The following is a 14,029-nucleotide window of genomic DNA, read 5'->3' as shown; positions in this document are numbered from 1 at the left end:
ATTAACCCTGAACAATGTAGTTAAATTCCCTGGACCTCAGTTGCCTCATTTGTAGAAATAAGGGTGTTGAAAAATATGACATGAAAGGGAAGTCCAGAACTAAAAGTTTAAGCCTCCAGTTACATGGGTCAATCAACACTTTCAGAATCTTTGCCTTTTTTTTTTTTTTGAGACAGAGTCTCGCTCTTTTGCCCAGGCTGGACTGCAGTGGCACTATCTTGGCTCACTGCAAACTCCGCCTCCCAGGTTCATGCCATTCTCCTGCCTCAGCCTCCCGAGGAGCTGGGACTACAGGCGCCCTCCACCACACCCGGCTAATTTTTTGTATTTTTAGGAGAGACGGGATTTCACCGTGTTAGCCAGGATGGTCTTGATCTCCCGACCTCTTGATTCGCCTGCCTAGGCCTCCCAAAGTGCTGGGATTACAGGCGTGAGCCACCACGCCCGGCCCAAATCTCCACGTTTTAATCTCCAATGACTCTTCCTTAATTTAAGCCTAAGAGAGGGAGTTTGGAAATCTGTAATAATTAAATGCTTTCTCATTCAACCTTGATGAAAACATCAAACTGCCAAAACAATCCCCAGTCCTGAGTGTTATCATAAAGATTATTAACATATTTCAAAGTTGAACACTTGTAAACTAATCAAATTAATGATGGAGGAGAAAACCTATACTCTTGAGCATTACCTTGTACTGTGCATTTTACACATAGTATTTATTTTGTCTTTCAACAGACATTTTCTTAGCCTGCTAATGGGATTCCAAGAACAGGGGTCATCCTCTTATGAACTAAGTCTTTTATTAGAAGCCTACTGATTTCAAGGGGCTGTGCTTGATGCAATATATGCTCTTGTAATTATTCTACCAACCTATATATGTAATAAGTGCGGTTAAAGCCATTTGCCAGCAAGGGAATATGTTCAAAGAGATTAAGTAACCTGTCCAAAGTCACAGAGCTAATAATCAGGAGAATCAAGATTTGAACTGAGATCTACCTAATTCCAGGGACTGCTTTCTTTCCAGTTTTCACACAGCACCCTTGCTTTTGAACAGACAATTGAAGATTGAAACCTACTTGTTAGAGCCTCTAATATTAATAGTTATAGCATAAGTGTACACTTACACAAATAAAGTTGAATCCATACCTGAAATCTTTCAGATTGATTTAAGTATTGGGCAGGTAAATTACATAATATATGAGGAAAAAACACACAAAAACAAAGCGACTAGAATATAATTACTATAAAAGAAAGCATGTATCTCAGTAAATCCTAATATTTTTTGTGTCTTCTTCAAAATGAAAAGAGCAATGATGTTACTTTAAAATGTATACCCTGTGTCTTGGTCTGTCTGGGATGCTTTAACAGAATACTATTGGCTGGATAATTTATTGGATACATTTCTGGAGGCTGGGAAGTCCATGATCAATAAAAGTGCCAGTAGAATCAGTGTCTAGTAAAGGGCTCACTGTCTGCTTCATAGATGGTTCCTTGTTGCTGTGTCCTTTCACGGCAGAAGGGGCTAGTGAGCTCCTTTGAGTTTCTTTTATAAGGGCACCATTCGCTGTGTCCTCTCATGGCAGAAGGGGCTAGTGAGCTCCTTTGAGTTTCTTTTATAAGGGCACCATTCCCATTTACGAGGATAGAGTCCTCATGGCTTAATCACTTCCCAAAGGCCCACCTCTTAGTACTGTCATACTGGGTATTAGGTTCCAATATATGAATTTTGGAGGGACGTCAACATTCAGACCATAGCATTCTATCCCTGGGCCCCAATATTCATGTCCTTCTTATGTGCAAAATACACTTATTTGATCTCAATAGCCCCCAAATTCTTAACTTGTTCCAACACTAACTCAAAAGTCTATAGTCTTCTCTATATCTTATCTAAATCAGATATGAGTGAAACTTAAGATATGATCTATCGTTCTCCTGCTGTGAACCTGTAAAATCAAACATGTTATCTGTTTCCAAAATACAATGGTGCACTGGGCATAGGATAAACATTTCCATTCCAAAAGGGAGAAAGAAGAAAGAGGTAATAGATTCTGACCAAACACCAAAACCAAAACGGAAAACATTAAATCTTAAGGCTCCAAGATAATCTTTTCTTAAGAGCATAACTGGTGAGAGCTCAGAAGAAGAGGAAAGCTGTAGAGAAAGCATTAATATTCTCGAATAAAATCTTCTAAATTTTGCCTTCTGGACACACTGGTGTGGCGATTGGGCCCCAAAAGTTCCAGGGGGGCCTGCCTCCATAATTTTGCTGAGTGTAGCCCATTTTCCACCTCTCATGGGTTGGAATCTCATGCCTGTGGCTCTCCCAGGCTGAAGTTGCAAGCTGGTGGCTCTAGCAGTCTGAAGTTTCCGGGTGAGTCCACCCCCACAGCTCTGCTTGGCATTGCCCTATAAGGGACACTGCAGTGGCCCAACCCCATGGCTCCATTATGCATTGCCCTAATAATAGGAGCTCTCTACTGTGGCCCCACCACTGTGGCAGTTGTCTACCCCAACCCCAAGGCTTTCTGTGGCATTTTTTGAAATTTAGATCAAGGCAGCCAGGCCCTTGCTGCATGTGCACTCTGCGTCCTGGTGGAAATTGCAGTATGTGAACCTCACCAAGACTTACTATATTTGACTTCCAAAGGGACAGCCTGAGTTGCATCAGGGCCTGCTTGGGCCACAGCTGGGCTGGCTAAAGAGCACCACACTGAAAGGTGGGGAGGAGGAGAGCCTTGAAATTGTTCTGCTTCCGAGCCTCTGGCATTCTGGGCCTGTGATGGATGGGGTAGCCTTGAAGACCTCCAAAATGCTTTTGAGGTCATTCTTACATTGTCTTGATAGATAGCACCTGGCTTCCACCCATCTATACTAATCTCTTTATCAAATGATCCCTTGGCCACACCCTTGATATTCTCTCTCTCAAATGCTTGTTCATTCTTTACAAGATGGCCAGGCTGAAGATTTTCCAAATCTTTTTCTGCTTTCATTTTGATTATAAATTCCATTTGTAATTCCTTTCTCTCCTTGCATTTTACTATAAGCAGTGCAACAAAGCCAAGTACCTCCTTTAACACTTTACTTAGAGATTTCTTCTGGCAGATATCCTGTTTTATTGCTGTTGAGTTCTGCTTTCCACAAAACACTAGGATGCAAACACAGTTCTATCAATTTCTGTGTCAGTTTCACTCATGAGGGTAGAACTCTCATGACAATCACTTCTCAAAGCCTCCACCTCCACCTTTTAAGACTTTTTTTTTTTTTTTTTTTTTGAGATGGAGTCTCCCTCTGTCCCCCAGGCAGGAGTGCAGTGGCTTGATCTCGACTCACTGCAGTCTCTGCCTCCTGGGTTCAAGCAATTCTCCTGGCTCAGCCTCCCAAGTAGCTGGGATTAACAGGCACCTGCCACCAGGCCCAGCAAATTTTTTTTTTTTTTTAATTTTTACTAGAGAGGGGGTTTCACCATGTTGGCCAGGCTGGTTTTGAACTCCTGACCTCAAGTGCTCCACCCACATTGGCCTCCCACAGTGCTGGGATTACAGGCATGAGCCACTGCACCAGGCCTAATACTGTTATATGAGATATTAGGTGTCAACATATGAATTCTGGGGAGACACCAACGTTAAGACCATAGCACCATGATTTAGTGAGATAGTTGCATATTAGAGTTTGCTATGTTAAAGTAACTACATTCCCTGCATATAAGAAAAAATTTGTTATAAATTTGAGATTTTTTTATTGATTTTATGCATTTCGAAAAGTATAGCCTTCTCTGAATGGATTGTCTATTAACATTAGTTAAAAATATCTCCTGAGAAAAATTTTAGAAATAACATTGCATATATACCTTAGCTTAGAGATTTCATTTTCCATTTAATGAAAAGAAAGGTAAATATTAGAAAATTCTATTTTGACTGAAATTTATTTTTGACCACTTGTATCAAAGTAAATAAGTTCAGATTTAGTTCTTTTCAATTTTGGTTGCTTGTGCCATTGAACTTCAGATATTTTAGGCAGGTAGGTAGTATTTTGGAAAAGAAAAGGCTGAAAATACTGTGTGAACAGTAATAACAAAAGGGTGAACTAAGAAAAAGTTATGTTTGACCTTGAGTTTTTAAGTTTATTCCTTCCAATAATTTTTTTTTCAGGATACTCTTCAGTGTATCAAAAAATGATTTAACCTTGTGTTAAGTCAGTTGGTTATGTACATATTTTATCCAGCATATTGGAAAAAATTATACTCTGTTAATTTTCTCTGAACAGTAATAGTTGTGTATGATTCTGAACTATAGTTTACCACTGAACTCTTTTATATTTTGAGAGCAAAATTGTTTAAAATTTCTAGCAATTATGTTCACTACAGCTCGTCATTTAAAGGATAACTGTTTCTATACCCCTAGACCTGAAGAGCCTCATATTAAAGTGTCAATATTGTAGTCTAACTCTATTGTTTGTTTATTGCTCTGGAATCCAGTTTGTGTTGTGAGGGGGCAGTTCTGTGTTTGGATTTAAAAATCTAAATCATAACCCATGCAGTGTTAGTCTAATTAATTTTGGAAAAAGGAATCTAGATCTCAGCAGGTTACTGGTGAAATGGCATGAAATATGTTTTAAGAATTTGTTCTGAAGACAAAAATTAAAACACTGAAAGAGACAAATAGAATGTTTTGTGTTCACATATTCCGAAACCCAATAGCTCTTGCATTTGGATTTTTAGAAAATTTAGATATCCACTGTAGCCCACCAAAAAAAAAAAAAAAAGAGGAAATTGAAATAATACTTCCCACCCCCAGACTTGCACTATTTTATAATATTCTAGAGTGTTTCTTTCTTAGTAAGATATTGCATTTTAGTACTTTTGAAAAAAAAATTCTATCATTCACAGTCCATTACAAACAGTAGACTTCACAGGGTATTTTATGCCAATGGTGTTGATGTGCTGCTGTTTACAATACAATAAAAGTTAATGGAAGGGAGCAAAATACAATTCAGTTACTATAGAAATGTTTCTAAACCAGTAAAATAAATTGAAATTAACTGCCATTTCTAAAATGTCTTAGAATTTCAGTGTCAATCATGTCTTTCAGTTTTGTCCCTTGAATACATTAAATTTGCATATATGTTTAGGGAGTATTTTTTCTTTCTTTTTTTTTGCAAATGTCATGTGTTCCACATGCTTGTAAAAATAGGGACATTTTAAGTATTACCCTCATTTGAGTTTTCAGTCATTTTCAACAACCTCATCTATTCCAAATACAAGGGGTGGAGTATGCGAAAAGAATAAGTAGATTAGGGATCAGTAGGTTTACTTCAGGTCCAGTTACTTCCTAATTTAGGCATGCTGCTTTGCCAGACTATTGTGCATTGTTCTTATTCATAGTATAGGGCTTCTATTTATTCAGTGATTCTCTAACATTTCTTAACAGGAATTTGGCTGAGGTTGAATCTAGGACAGAGGAGGACTGTTCTATCAATTCTCTCACTTACTCTTCCTTTTTGCTGGGACCTACCTAGAACACTGATACAGTTTGGATATTTTTTCCTGTCCAAATCTCTTGTTGAATCATAATCCCCAGTGCTAGAGTTGGGGCCTGGTGGGAGGTGGTGGGTCATGGGGCAGATCCCTTATGGCTTGTGCTGTCTTCATGATAGTGGTCATTTAAAGGTGTGTGGCACCTCTCCACCTGCATCTTGCTCCTGTTTTGCCATGTGATGTGTCTGGTCCCCCTTCTTCCTCTGTCATGATTATAAGTTTCTTGACGCCTCCCTAGAGGCCTAACAGATGATGCCAGCACTATGCTGCTTGTAAACCTTGAAGAACCATGTGCCAATTAAGCCTCTTTTCTTTATAAATTACCCAGTCTCAGGTATTTATTTGTAGAAATGCCAGAATGGTCTAATGCAAACACATTTGAAAATGCTTGTAATATGTTACACTCTTCTACGTTTTTATTTTAGAAATATATTTATAATTGCAGGAATATGAGAAGACCAGATACTAAACTCATGTAAATAACTATACTTGATATGTGTCCCAGAGGCAAATGCTTTTCAAAGGCTTCAGTTTTTATTAAGACTCTCTAACAAAGAAATTCCTATGTATATGTGTGTTGAATATAATAATTCTTATAGTAAGTACTTATAGTCAGGCTCAGACTATCACATTTCTGTGTACTGTGAAGGATTTATCACTAGCACAATGGCCCAGAAAGTTTCGAAGCAAAAGGAATATACTTTACCAAGTGCATGAAGCAATGTTGCTTTGTTTACTTCACAGGTTAGAGAGAATTGTCATCATCCTACTAACGTATTTTTAGTCAGTCTTGTTTTCAAAACAAGTGTACTACAGTTTAGACAGTCTGCTTTATAAAACTTCACATTCATTAACAGGAATACTCTTTGGATGGTAAATATTGAAATGGCTATATTTGACCTTCTATTATAAGCAATTTAAAAATAGGTAAGAGAAAGGAAGGGATTAAATGATATTAAATCTAATATTCCTAATCTATATGGAGAGTACATATTATTAGAAATGAGAATGTAGAGGCAAGAAATACTAGAAAATAATGGGCCATGGATGCCTTCAGCTCTAATAATGGCTTAAATCTGAAAAAGATTTCTAAATACAGTATGAATTTCTTTTTTTATTTAATTTATTATTATTATTATTATTTTGAGACAAAGTCTTGCTCTGTCACCCAGGCTGAAGTGCAGTAGCACAATCTTGCCTCACTGCAACCTCTGCCTCCCGGATTCAAGCAATTCTTCTGCTCCAGCCTCCCGAGTAGCTGGGACTACAGGCATGCACCACCACGCCTGGCTAATTTTTGTATTTTTAGTAGAGATGTTGGTTCACCATATTGGCCAGGCTGGTCTCGAACTCCTGACCTCAGGTGATCTGCCCACTTCAGCCTCCCAAAATGCTGGGACTACAGGCGTGAGCCACCACTCGTGGCCACAGTATTAATTTCTATGCTTCGCCATTACGTATTACACTTATTTAAGTGTCCCAGTATAAACTACTATACTAAGGAGAGACACAAGTCTATTTTGGACATTTGATCAATATCACTATTCAAAAGTTAGCATATAATCTACTTTCAGGCACTGTCAGCTCTGATCTTCCTGCACTGTGACATATACTAAAAAGGAAAAGCTACTTTCCATCCCAGCAAGATCTCATTGAAGGACTATGATATTTAATATCGGAAAAATAAACTTTCAATATTCTATCATAACAGTTGGAAATGTTGGCCATCCTTCATGTTCCTGTCATTTCTTAATGCTTTTATTTGTTTTGAAAAATTGATTTTGGACCTTGGTGCCTAAGTTTTATTTGTGATACTGTTTGTTACTATGAAGTGGGATTGCATTAAAGAGTAAGCAGGCAAAATGTTCACAGAGGCAAAAATTGAACAAAACACTTCAGAGCTGCTCATTGTAGGTTTCAGGAAATAATTTTTTAAAAATCGTTTGCACAGTAACACCAAAGGAGACATACATAATTATTAGCAAAGGACAAATGTCCTTGGCCCTAAGGTTATATAAAGCATGCTCTTTCTTTCCCAGGTGTTTTTAACTAAAGCTGTGGCTCCACGATCCTTCTCTGGAGATTAGTCTACCCTGGCCATTTTCCCACCTACCCACTCTTTGTCACTCTTCATCAACTAGAAACCATTATCCACCCACCCTCCCACTGGCCACTGTCATGAATCTTCCACTTTCTTTGTCACGTTAAATCACTTTCTACTGCCATCTAATATTATCATCTGTTTACCAGACTGCAGTTTTTCATAGCCTTTGTTTAATCTCACCCCATTTTTTCACTGCTAATTGTTTTTCTTTCTCATCACTTTCTTTTTGTTTTTCACACTATGCTACTTTAAGTCATGCCCTATCTTCTCTACACATCTCATTGTGCTCTTATTCTTCTAGAAAAATATCAGGGGAAATAATTAGGGTCAGGGTCTCTCAAAAGAGTGGATCAATGAGCATACTTGGTTCTCTCTTCTGAAGACGAATGGTGTTTTAGTCAAGCTAGATAGTCTGCACCATATTACTCAGAGAATGGTGTCATGGATGCTTTTTGATTTGGGAAGATACATGTTAGATGAAAAAAATATGAGAAATATTAGTTAGTGGGAGTTCTAGTTATCCTGGCTTTGCCTCTTTGCCCTCTTCCTGTGCCAGAAAGCTGACTTATGTGGACTACTTCACCCAGGCTCTTTTACCTTCCCACATCAAGTTGGATTTCCTCCATGAATTGCATTGCAAGGACATTAGATAGTAGACAGAAAAAGAAGTCAGAATATTTATTCATCCTCTTTCCATCTACGCTCAACTATAATGATTTAGCAGTGGCTGAGCCTGTCTATTAAAGACCACTGCTCTTGTTGGATGGCTTTATTCCCCTCAGCTGCATTTTTCACTAGCTTCTGGTAACAGACCTGGTAAAAAGCAATGCATGATTTGTACCTTTGCATGTCCATCTCTATAAATAATTCTTTATTAAACTCTCTGCAACTATCATTTAAAGATATGTTTTCTATTTTCTGCAGCAATTCTGACTAATATAAAAGAGATTGGAAGGGATTAAAAATAAGGTGACAAGTTACAATAATTTTGCAGTATTCCTGGTGTGAGGGGATATGAGCCTTTACTTGGGATAATGGCAGCAAGAATTCTTTTAAAAAATGGGAGTGTCTTAAAATATATTAAAAAGAAAAAGATAGTAGGATTTAATGTTTGATTTGATATGTTTGTAAACTTTAAAGTTTTAGGGGACTACCTTTCCAAACATAGTCATAGAGTGAGGGATAAGTTGACCTTAATGGATCACTGATTGTTTAGGTATTTCCTTCAAATCAATATATAAACTCTTTATAACTCAAGTAAATCAATTCTAAGCTCATGTTACTCGGTAATCTTGATTCCTTCATAAAAGTAATAATAGAATTTGGTGATTGCATTCTATATCTTATTTTTTACTTTTGAAAATATGAATAAAGACTTTATAACCTTTTTTTTTTTTTTGAGACGGAGTCTTGCTCTGTCGCCCAGGCTTGAGTGCAATGGTGCGATCACATCTCACTGCAACCTCTGCCTCCCGGGTTCAAAGGATTCTCCTGCCTCAGTCTCCCGAGTAGTTGGGATTACAGGCACCCACCACCATGCCCAGCTATTTTGGTATTTTTAGTAGAGACGGGGTTTCACCGTGTTGATCAGGCTGGTTTCAAACTCCTGACCTCAAGTGATCAGCTTGCCTCGGCCTCCCAAAATGCTGTGATTACAGGTGTCAGCCACCACGCCTGGCCTATAGTCATTTTTAAATAATAAATTACAGTGATTGCTGGGCATAAAGTAATATTTTAAGATAACATTTAGATTCTTAAAGTAAATCTGGGGAGATAAAGAATGGAAAATAAGATAGTATTGCTAGTGAAATGTCTACTGGCACACTAACTCAGTGCAGAAAGTCCTGTCAAAGCTACCAATATCCTAATGCTGTATCCCCCCATAACATTAACTATGAGATTTTAACTCAAAAAAAAGCTGAGAACTATGTAACTGGGGCATTCGTTTCTTAAGTATTTAAACTAGATTAGTCAGAAAAACAAATTTAGAATGATATTACCCAGAAATATACTTATTTAGCATGATAAATGCTAACTAAAAAAATGAATAATCAAGAGTATTGTAATAGAGTATATTCAAGCTGTGAGGCAACAGTTAAGCCAAAACCATGTTCTGGATGGCCACCTTTTCTTTTTCTTTCTTTCTTTCTTTTTTTTTCTTTTTTGAGTCAGACTCTTGCTCTGTCACCCAGGCTGGAGTGCAGTGGTGCGATCTTGGCTCACTGCAACCTCCGCCTCCCGGGTTCAAGCGATGACCACCTTTTCTATTTGTCATAATTACATTGAGCTTTAGCAGGATAGCATCAAACTCGACTCAAAGGGAAAAACTCCCAAAAGAAGTATTTCTTTGATTTATTTATTTTTGCCAAATATCAACCCTTTTCTTCTGAAAGATATAGTCTATGAAATAAAAATTAGGAACCTAGTGCTTGAGTGGAATTCTGCAAACAGTACAATACATAATGCTGTTATGCTGAATAGAGACTTAACCATAGTAAGCAGCTTTTAAATAGGCTTTAGATATATAGTCAGTACCTGTGAAACTACAGCCCACACAGCAGCTCTGTTTATTCTTTTTTGTGTGTCTACTGAATACCTGTAAATGAAAGATTTATTAAATGTACTTTTCACATTTCTCTGTTAGTTACTAAGCAAATGCAGTTGTATATAGACAAATGCAGTTTTATATAGACAACTGGTCATATAACTTTTCTCTTAAAAATGATAGTCTTCATCATTTTTAGGCAACATTGACTACTTTTCCCCTAAATTTAACGACACCTCAGCATTTAACTAATGCTTCACATTTCATGGTGATTTTTTATTAGCTCCATGTACTTCCTGTCTTAGTCTGGTTTTTGTTGCTATGACAAAATACTACAGATTTGGTAATTTACAAAGAAAATAAGTTTAGTTGGCTCATGGTTCTGGAGGCTGGAAAATTCAAGAACATGGCCCAGGCATCCGGTGTCATCCCATGGTGGAAGGGTATCACATGGCCAGAGAGCACACTCCGGAGAGAGCTAAGATTCAAATACCAGTACTTTTATTTACCAGTTTTTTTCTACACCTGTTTTGCCAAGTTACTTAAATTTTCCACATCTTAGTTTCCTCATCTGCAAAATGAACTTTACTTGTATTAGTCCATTCTTACACTGCCCTAAGGAACTATCTGAGACTAGGTAATTTATGAAGAAAAAATGTTTAATTGACCCACAGTTCCATAGGCTGTACAGGAGACATGGCTGGGGAAGCCTGAGAAAACTTAGAATTATGGCAGAAGGGCAAAAAGGAAGCAAACATGTCTTCACATGGCAGCAGGAGAGAGGGAGTGTAGGGGGGAAGTGCTACACACTTTTAAACAACCAGATCTCGTGAGAACTCACTCACTAGCAGGAGAATAGCAAGGGAGAAATCCACCCCCATGATCCAATCACCTCCCACCAGGTCCCTCCCTCAACACTGGAGATTACAATTCAACATGAGATTTGAATGGAGACACGGAGCCAAACCATATCACTACTACTGCACAATAGAGTTTTTGAGAGTATTAAATAAAATAAAATATATAAATTGCCTCTCCCGCCGGCCTAGTTCTAGTGCACCCAAGTGCTTAATAAATATCACCTGCAGTTACTGCCGAATCATTAAAAAGACTTACTTTTGAAATGCTAATTGGCAGATTCTTACAATAACTTTATTTTTCTTACAAAAGTAAACTGAATCTCTTATGGATTGAGATTGTTAAAAGTGATGATTAACTTTTTGAGCCCATATTTAATGATTTAACTATCACCTTTGCATCTAACGAGATTCACATTAAATATTTTGAGGCTTTCAACATTTCCTGTAAATTTTTATTTTATTCTAAAAATCTTGAAATCTACATAGAAGGTGAAAGGCTCTTATAATAATCACCCATCACCAAGATTCAATTAATTATTAACATTTTGCCACATTTATCTTTTTTGTATGAATTTATACAGTCAAAGAAAAATGGTGGGAATAGTTTATATAAATAGCTCACACATGATTATAGTAAAGTGTCCTTCTTTTCATTCTAATTTCACTTATTATTTTAGTAATGGTATCTATGTCTGCAAGAGTACATCGATAATTAAGTTGTGTGCACATCTAGATTTTTACATCAAAATTCAAAACATCTAAAGTGTACAAATCTGGATTTTTGAAATGTTTACATCCTTCATATGCATAGTATCTGTTCTGAGATGAATTTCTAGCTAGATTTTATATTATGAAAGTATTCAGTGGCTTAATATATGACTTATGTGGAGGTTTCTAATTTTATTTCTTTTATTTCTATTGTCTTTTAGTTGTAGTGAATTATCTGATAACATTTGGCCTATCAGAATACAAATAAAAAATCAAAAAATTTAAAATATTTACTTTAGTTGATAATATAAATTTACCCAGCATTTAAAAAATAAGGCTGTAAAGCTTCCTATAAATAGTAAATTGTATTTGAAATTTTGATAGTTTTTCAGTTACAGCTGAATGAGGAATATGCCAAACATTAATTTTCAGTCATTAAAATCTAATTAAGAAAAAAGTAAATATTACTGGAAATATAGTACCTTTTTTCATTAATGAACATGCCAGAATTTCTAAGAGTACATCTCAAAATTAATACAGAGAAATAGTATGTTTTTATAAGTTAGGGAATTTTCATCTTCTCCATTTATTATTTGTCAGTCTTGAGAAAATAGAAGCACAAAGAAAACTCTATCACAGTTTAAAATTATTTAAACCCAAACCACTGAACAGATTTACCATATCTTATTTACTGGATAGGACCCTGGATTCCCTCAAATGAGTAATTCACATTTATGATGCTCACTCTACTGTTTACATTTAAACATCAGAAAGAATAATTATAAAACATTTTTAATCTGCAACTAAACTGTTTTATGACTATTAAATTTGCATAATACATTATTATCTGCCACACTTATTTCCCTCTACCCCATCCCATCTCACCTTGCAAGTAAAAGTGCTCATAAAATCTCAGTGGCTGAAAAGGTTTATAGTAGTTTCATAACCACTTTATTTCCAGGTAGTAGACACATTTCTTCCAGGATCTATAATTTAATCATTTTACATGTGAAAAAAGTAGGGCAATGACCTTTAGATTTAGGTATTTAAGTTAAGAACAACCAGAAGGAGATATATATATGTATATATGTAAATATGTATATGTATATGTATATACACACATACACACACACACACACATAAATATATCAATTATGAATTTTAAAATTGTGGATGGTATTTGTTTCTGGTGAAGCAGGTTTTAATGGTGAAAGAATCACATTCATTTTTTTTTCCGGTGGTTGAACCAAGCTAAATCTGAGCAGAGCTAGCTCCTGTGACCAATCCTGCATTCTCTTAACTGGTAATAAAGAACTTTGCTGGCCTGACAGGTTGTCAGAGCAATTATTCACACGAAGTTCTGTAGCAGTTGTATCTGTCAGCCCATGTAGTATTGAATATTTTAACTGGCAGTCTTCCAAGACTGAACATTAATCTTACCATCTCCTATTACAGTCCCTAATCAAGATATTCCAGGGGTGATTGCACTAACATTGTTTGAAGACTACATCTACTGGACTGATGGGAAAACCAAGTCACTCAGCCGTGCCCATAAAACATCGGGAGCAGACAGACTCTCACTGATTTACTCATGGCATGCCATCACAGATATCCAGGTGTATCATTCTTATAGACAACCTGATGGTAATTATTCTTTCCATGATTTCCATAAATGCATTAACATCTTTCAGTAACATTCCATTTTTTATTATTTCAAGGTTAAATGTAATTTTATTTTTGATGAAGATTACTAGATTTAATTATTTAGCATCACTTTATGGAAGAATTTAGTCAGTATGAAGTACTGCTCTTAAGGCACATGATTAGAAGCTCAATAATAGGACAAAGAATTATGGATTTGTTCAACTCATATTAAGCTAAAATGATAATAATGCATTTAGTCAGATAAGTGAAGACTGTATTCTTGAAATAATTTGTTTACAAAATAGAGGATCCTTAGTTTCTGGAATGCTGAGTAGGAGGAATTATGCTTAAGTAGCTCTAGGGTTTTAAAACTGACAACTCTATCAAGTTTTCTTCAGCACATGTTTAATAGGAATTTCATCTGGCCTTGCGAAATAAAGGTTTGATTATTTTCCTTAAAAAAACCTATCCGGCCTATAAAGCAAAGTCACTACACTAGTAGTTGTAGATCATTGTTTCATTGTTTTATTTTATGTTTGTATTTCTGAACATATGTTTGTCTTCATCCAAAATGCTTCTAGTCTTTGTTCATTTTTCTCATGGACAGTTTTTTCCTACTAAAATTTTTGTTTTGT

General features: G+C 36.3%; 1 protein-coding gene across 2 annotated transcripts in view; it reads left to right on the top strand.

Annotated features, from left to right (window-relative positions):
- The window catches only part of LRP1B (LDL receptor related protein 1B), a 1,892,531-nt gene that overhangs the window by 1,653,824 nt on the left and 224,678 nt on the right, over nt 1-14,029 (top strand). For both annotated transcript variants that reach the window (XM_031008804.3, XM_055380092.2), the window contains exon 61: nt 13,206-13,394. In XM_031008804.3, coding sequence (XP_030864664.2) covers nt 13,206-13,394 — 189 coding nt within the window. The remainder of the gene's footprint in view (nt 1-13,205; nt 13,395-14,029) is intronic.

This window comes from Gorilla gorilla, chromosome 11 (genome assembly GCF_029281585.2).
Source record: "Gorilla gorilla gorilla isolate KB3781 chromosome 11, NHGRI_mGorGor1-v2.1_pri, whole genome shotgun sequence".
NCBI classification, from domain to species: Eukaryota; Metazoa; Chordata; class Mammalia; order Primates; family Hominidae; genus Gorilla; species Gorilla gorilla.
Note: the sequence above shows the minus strand (reverse complement) of the source record. Positions and strands in the feature narration are given on the sequence as shown.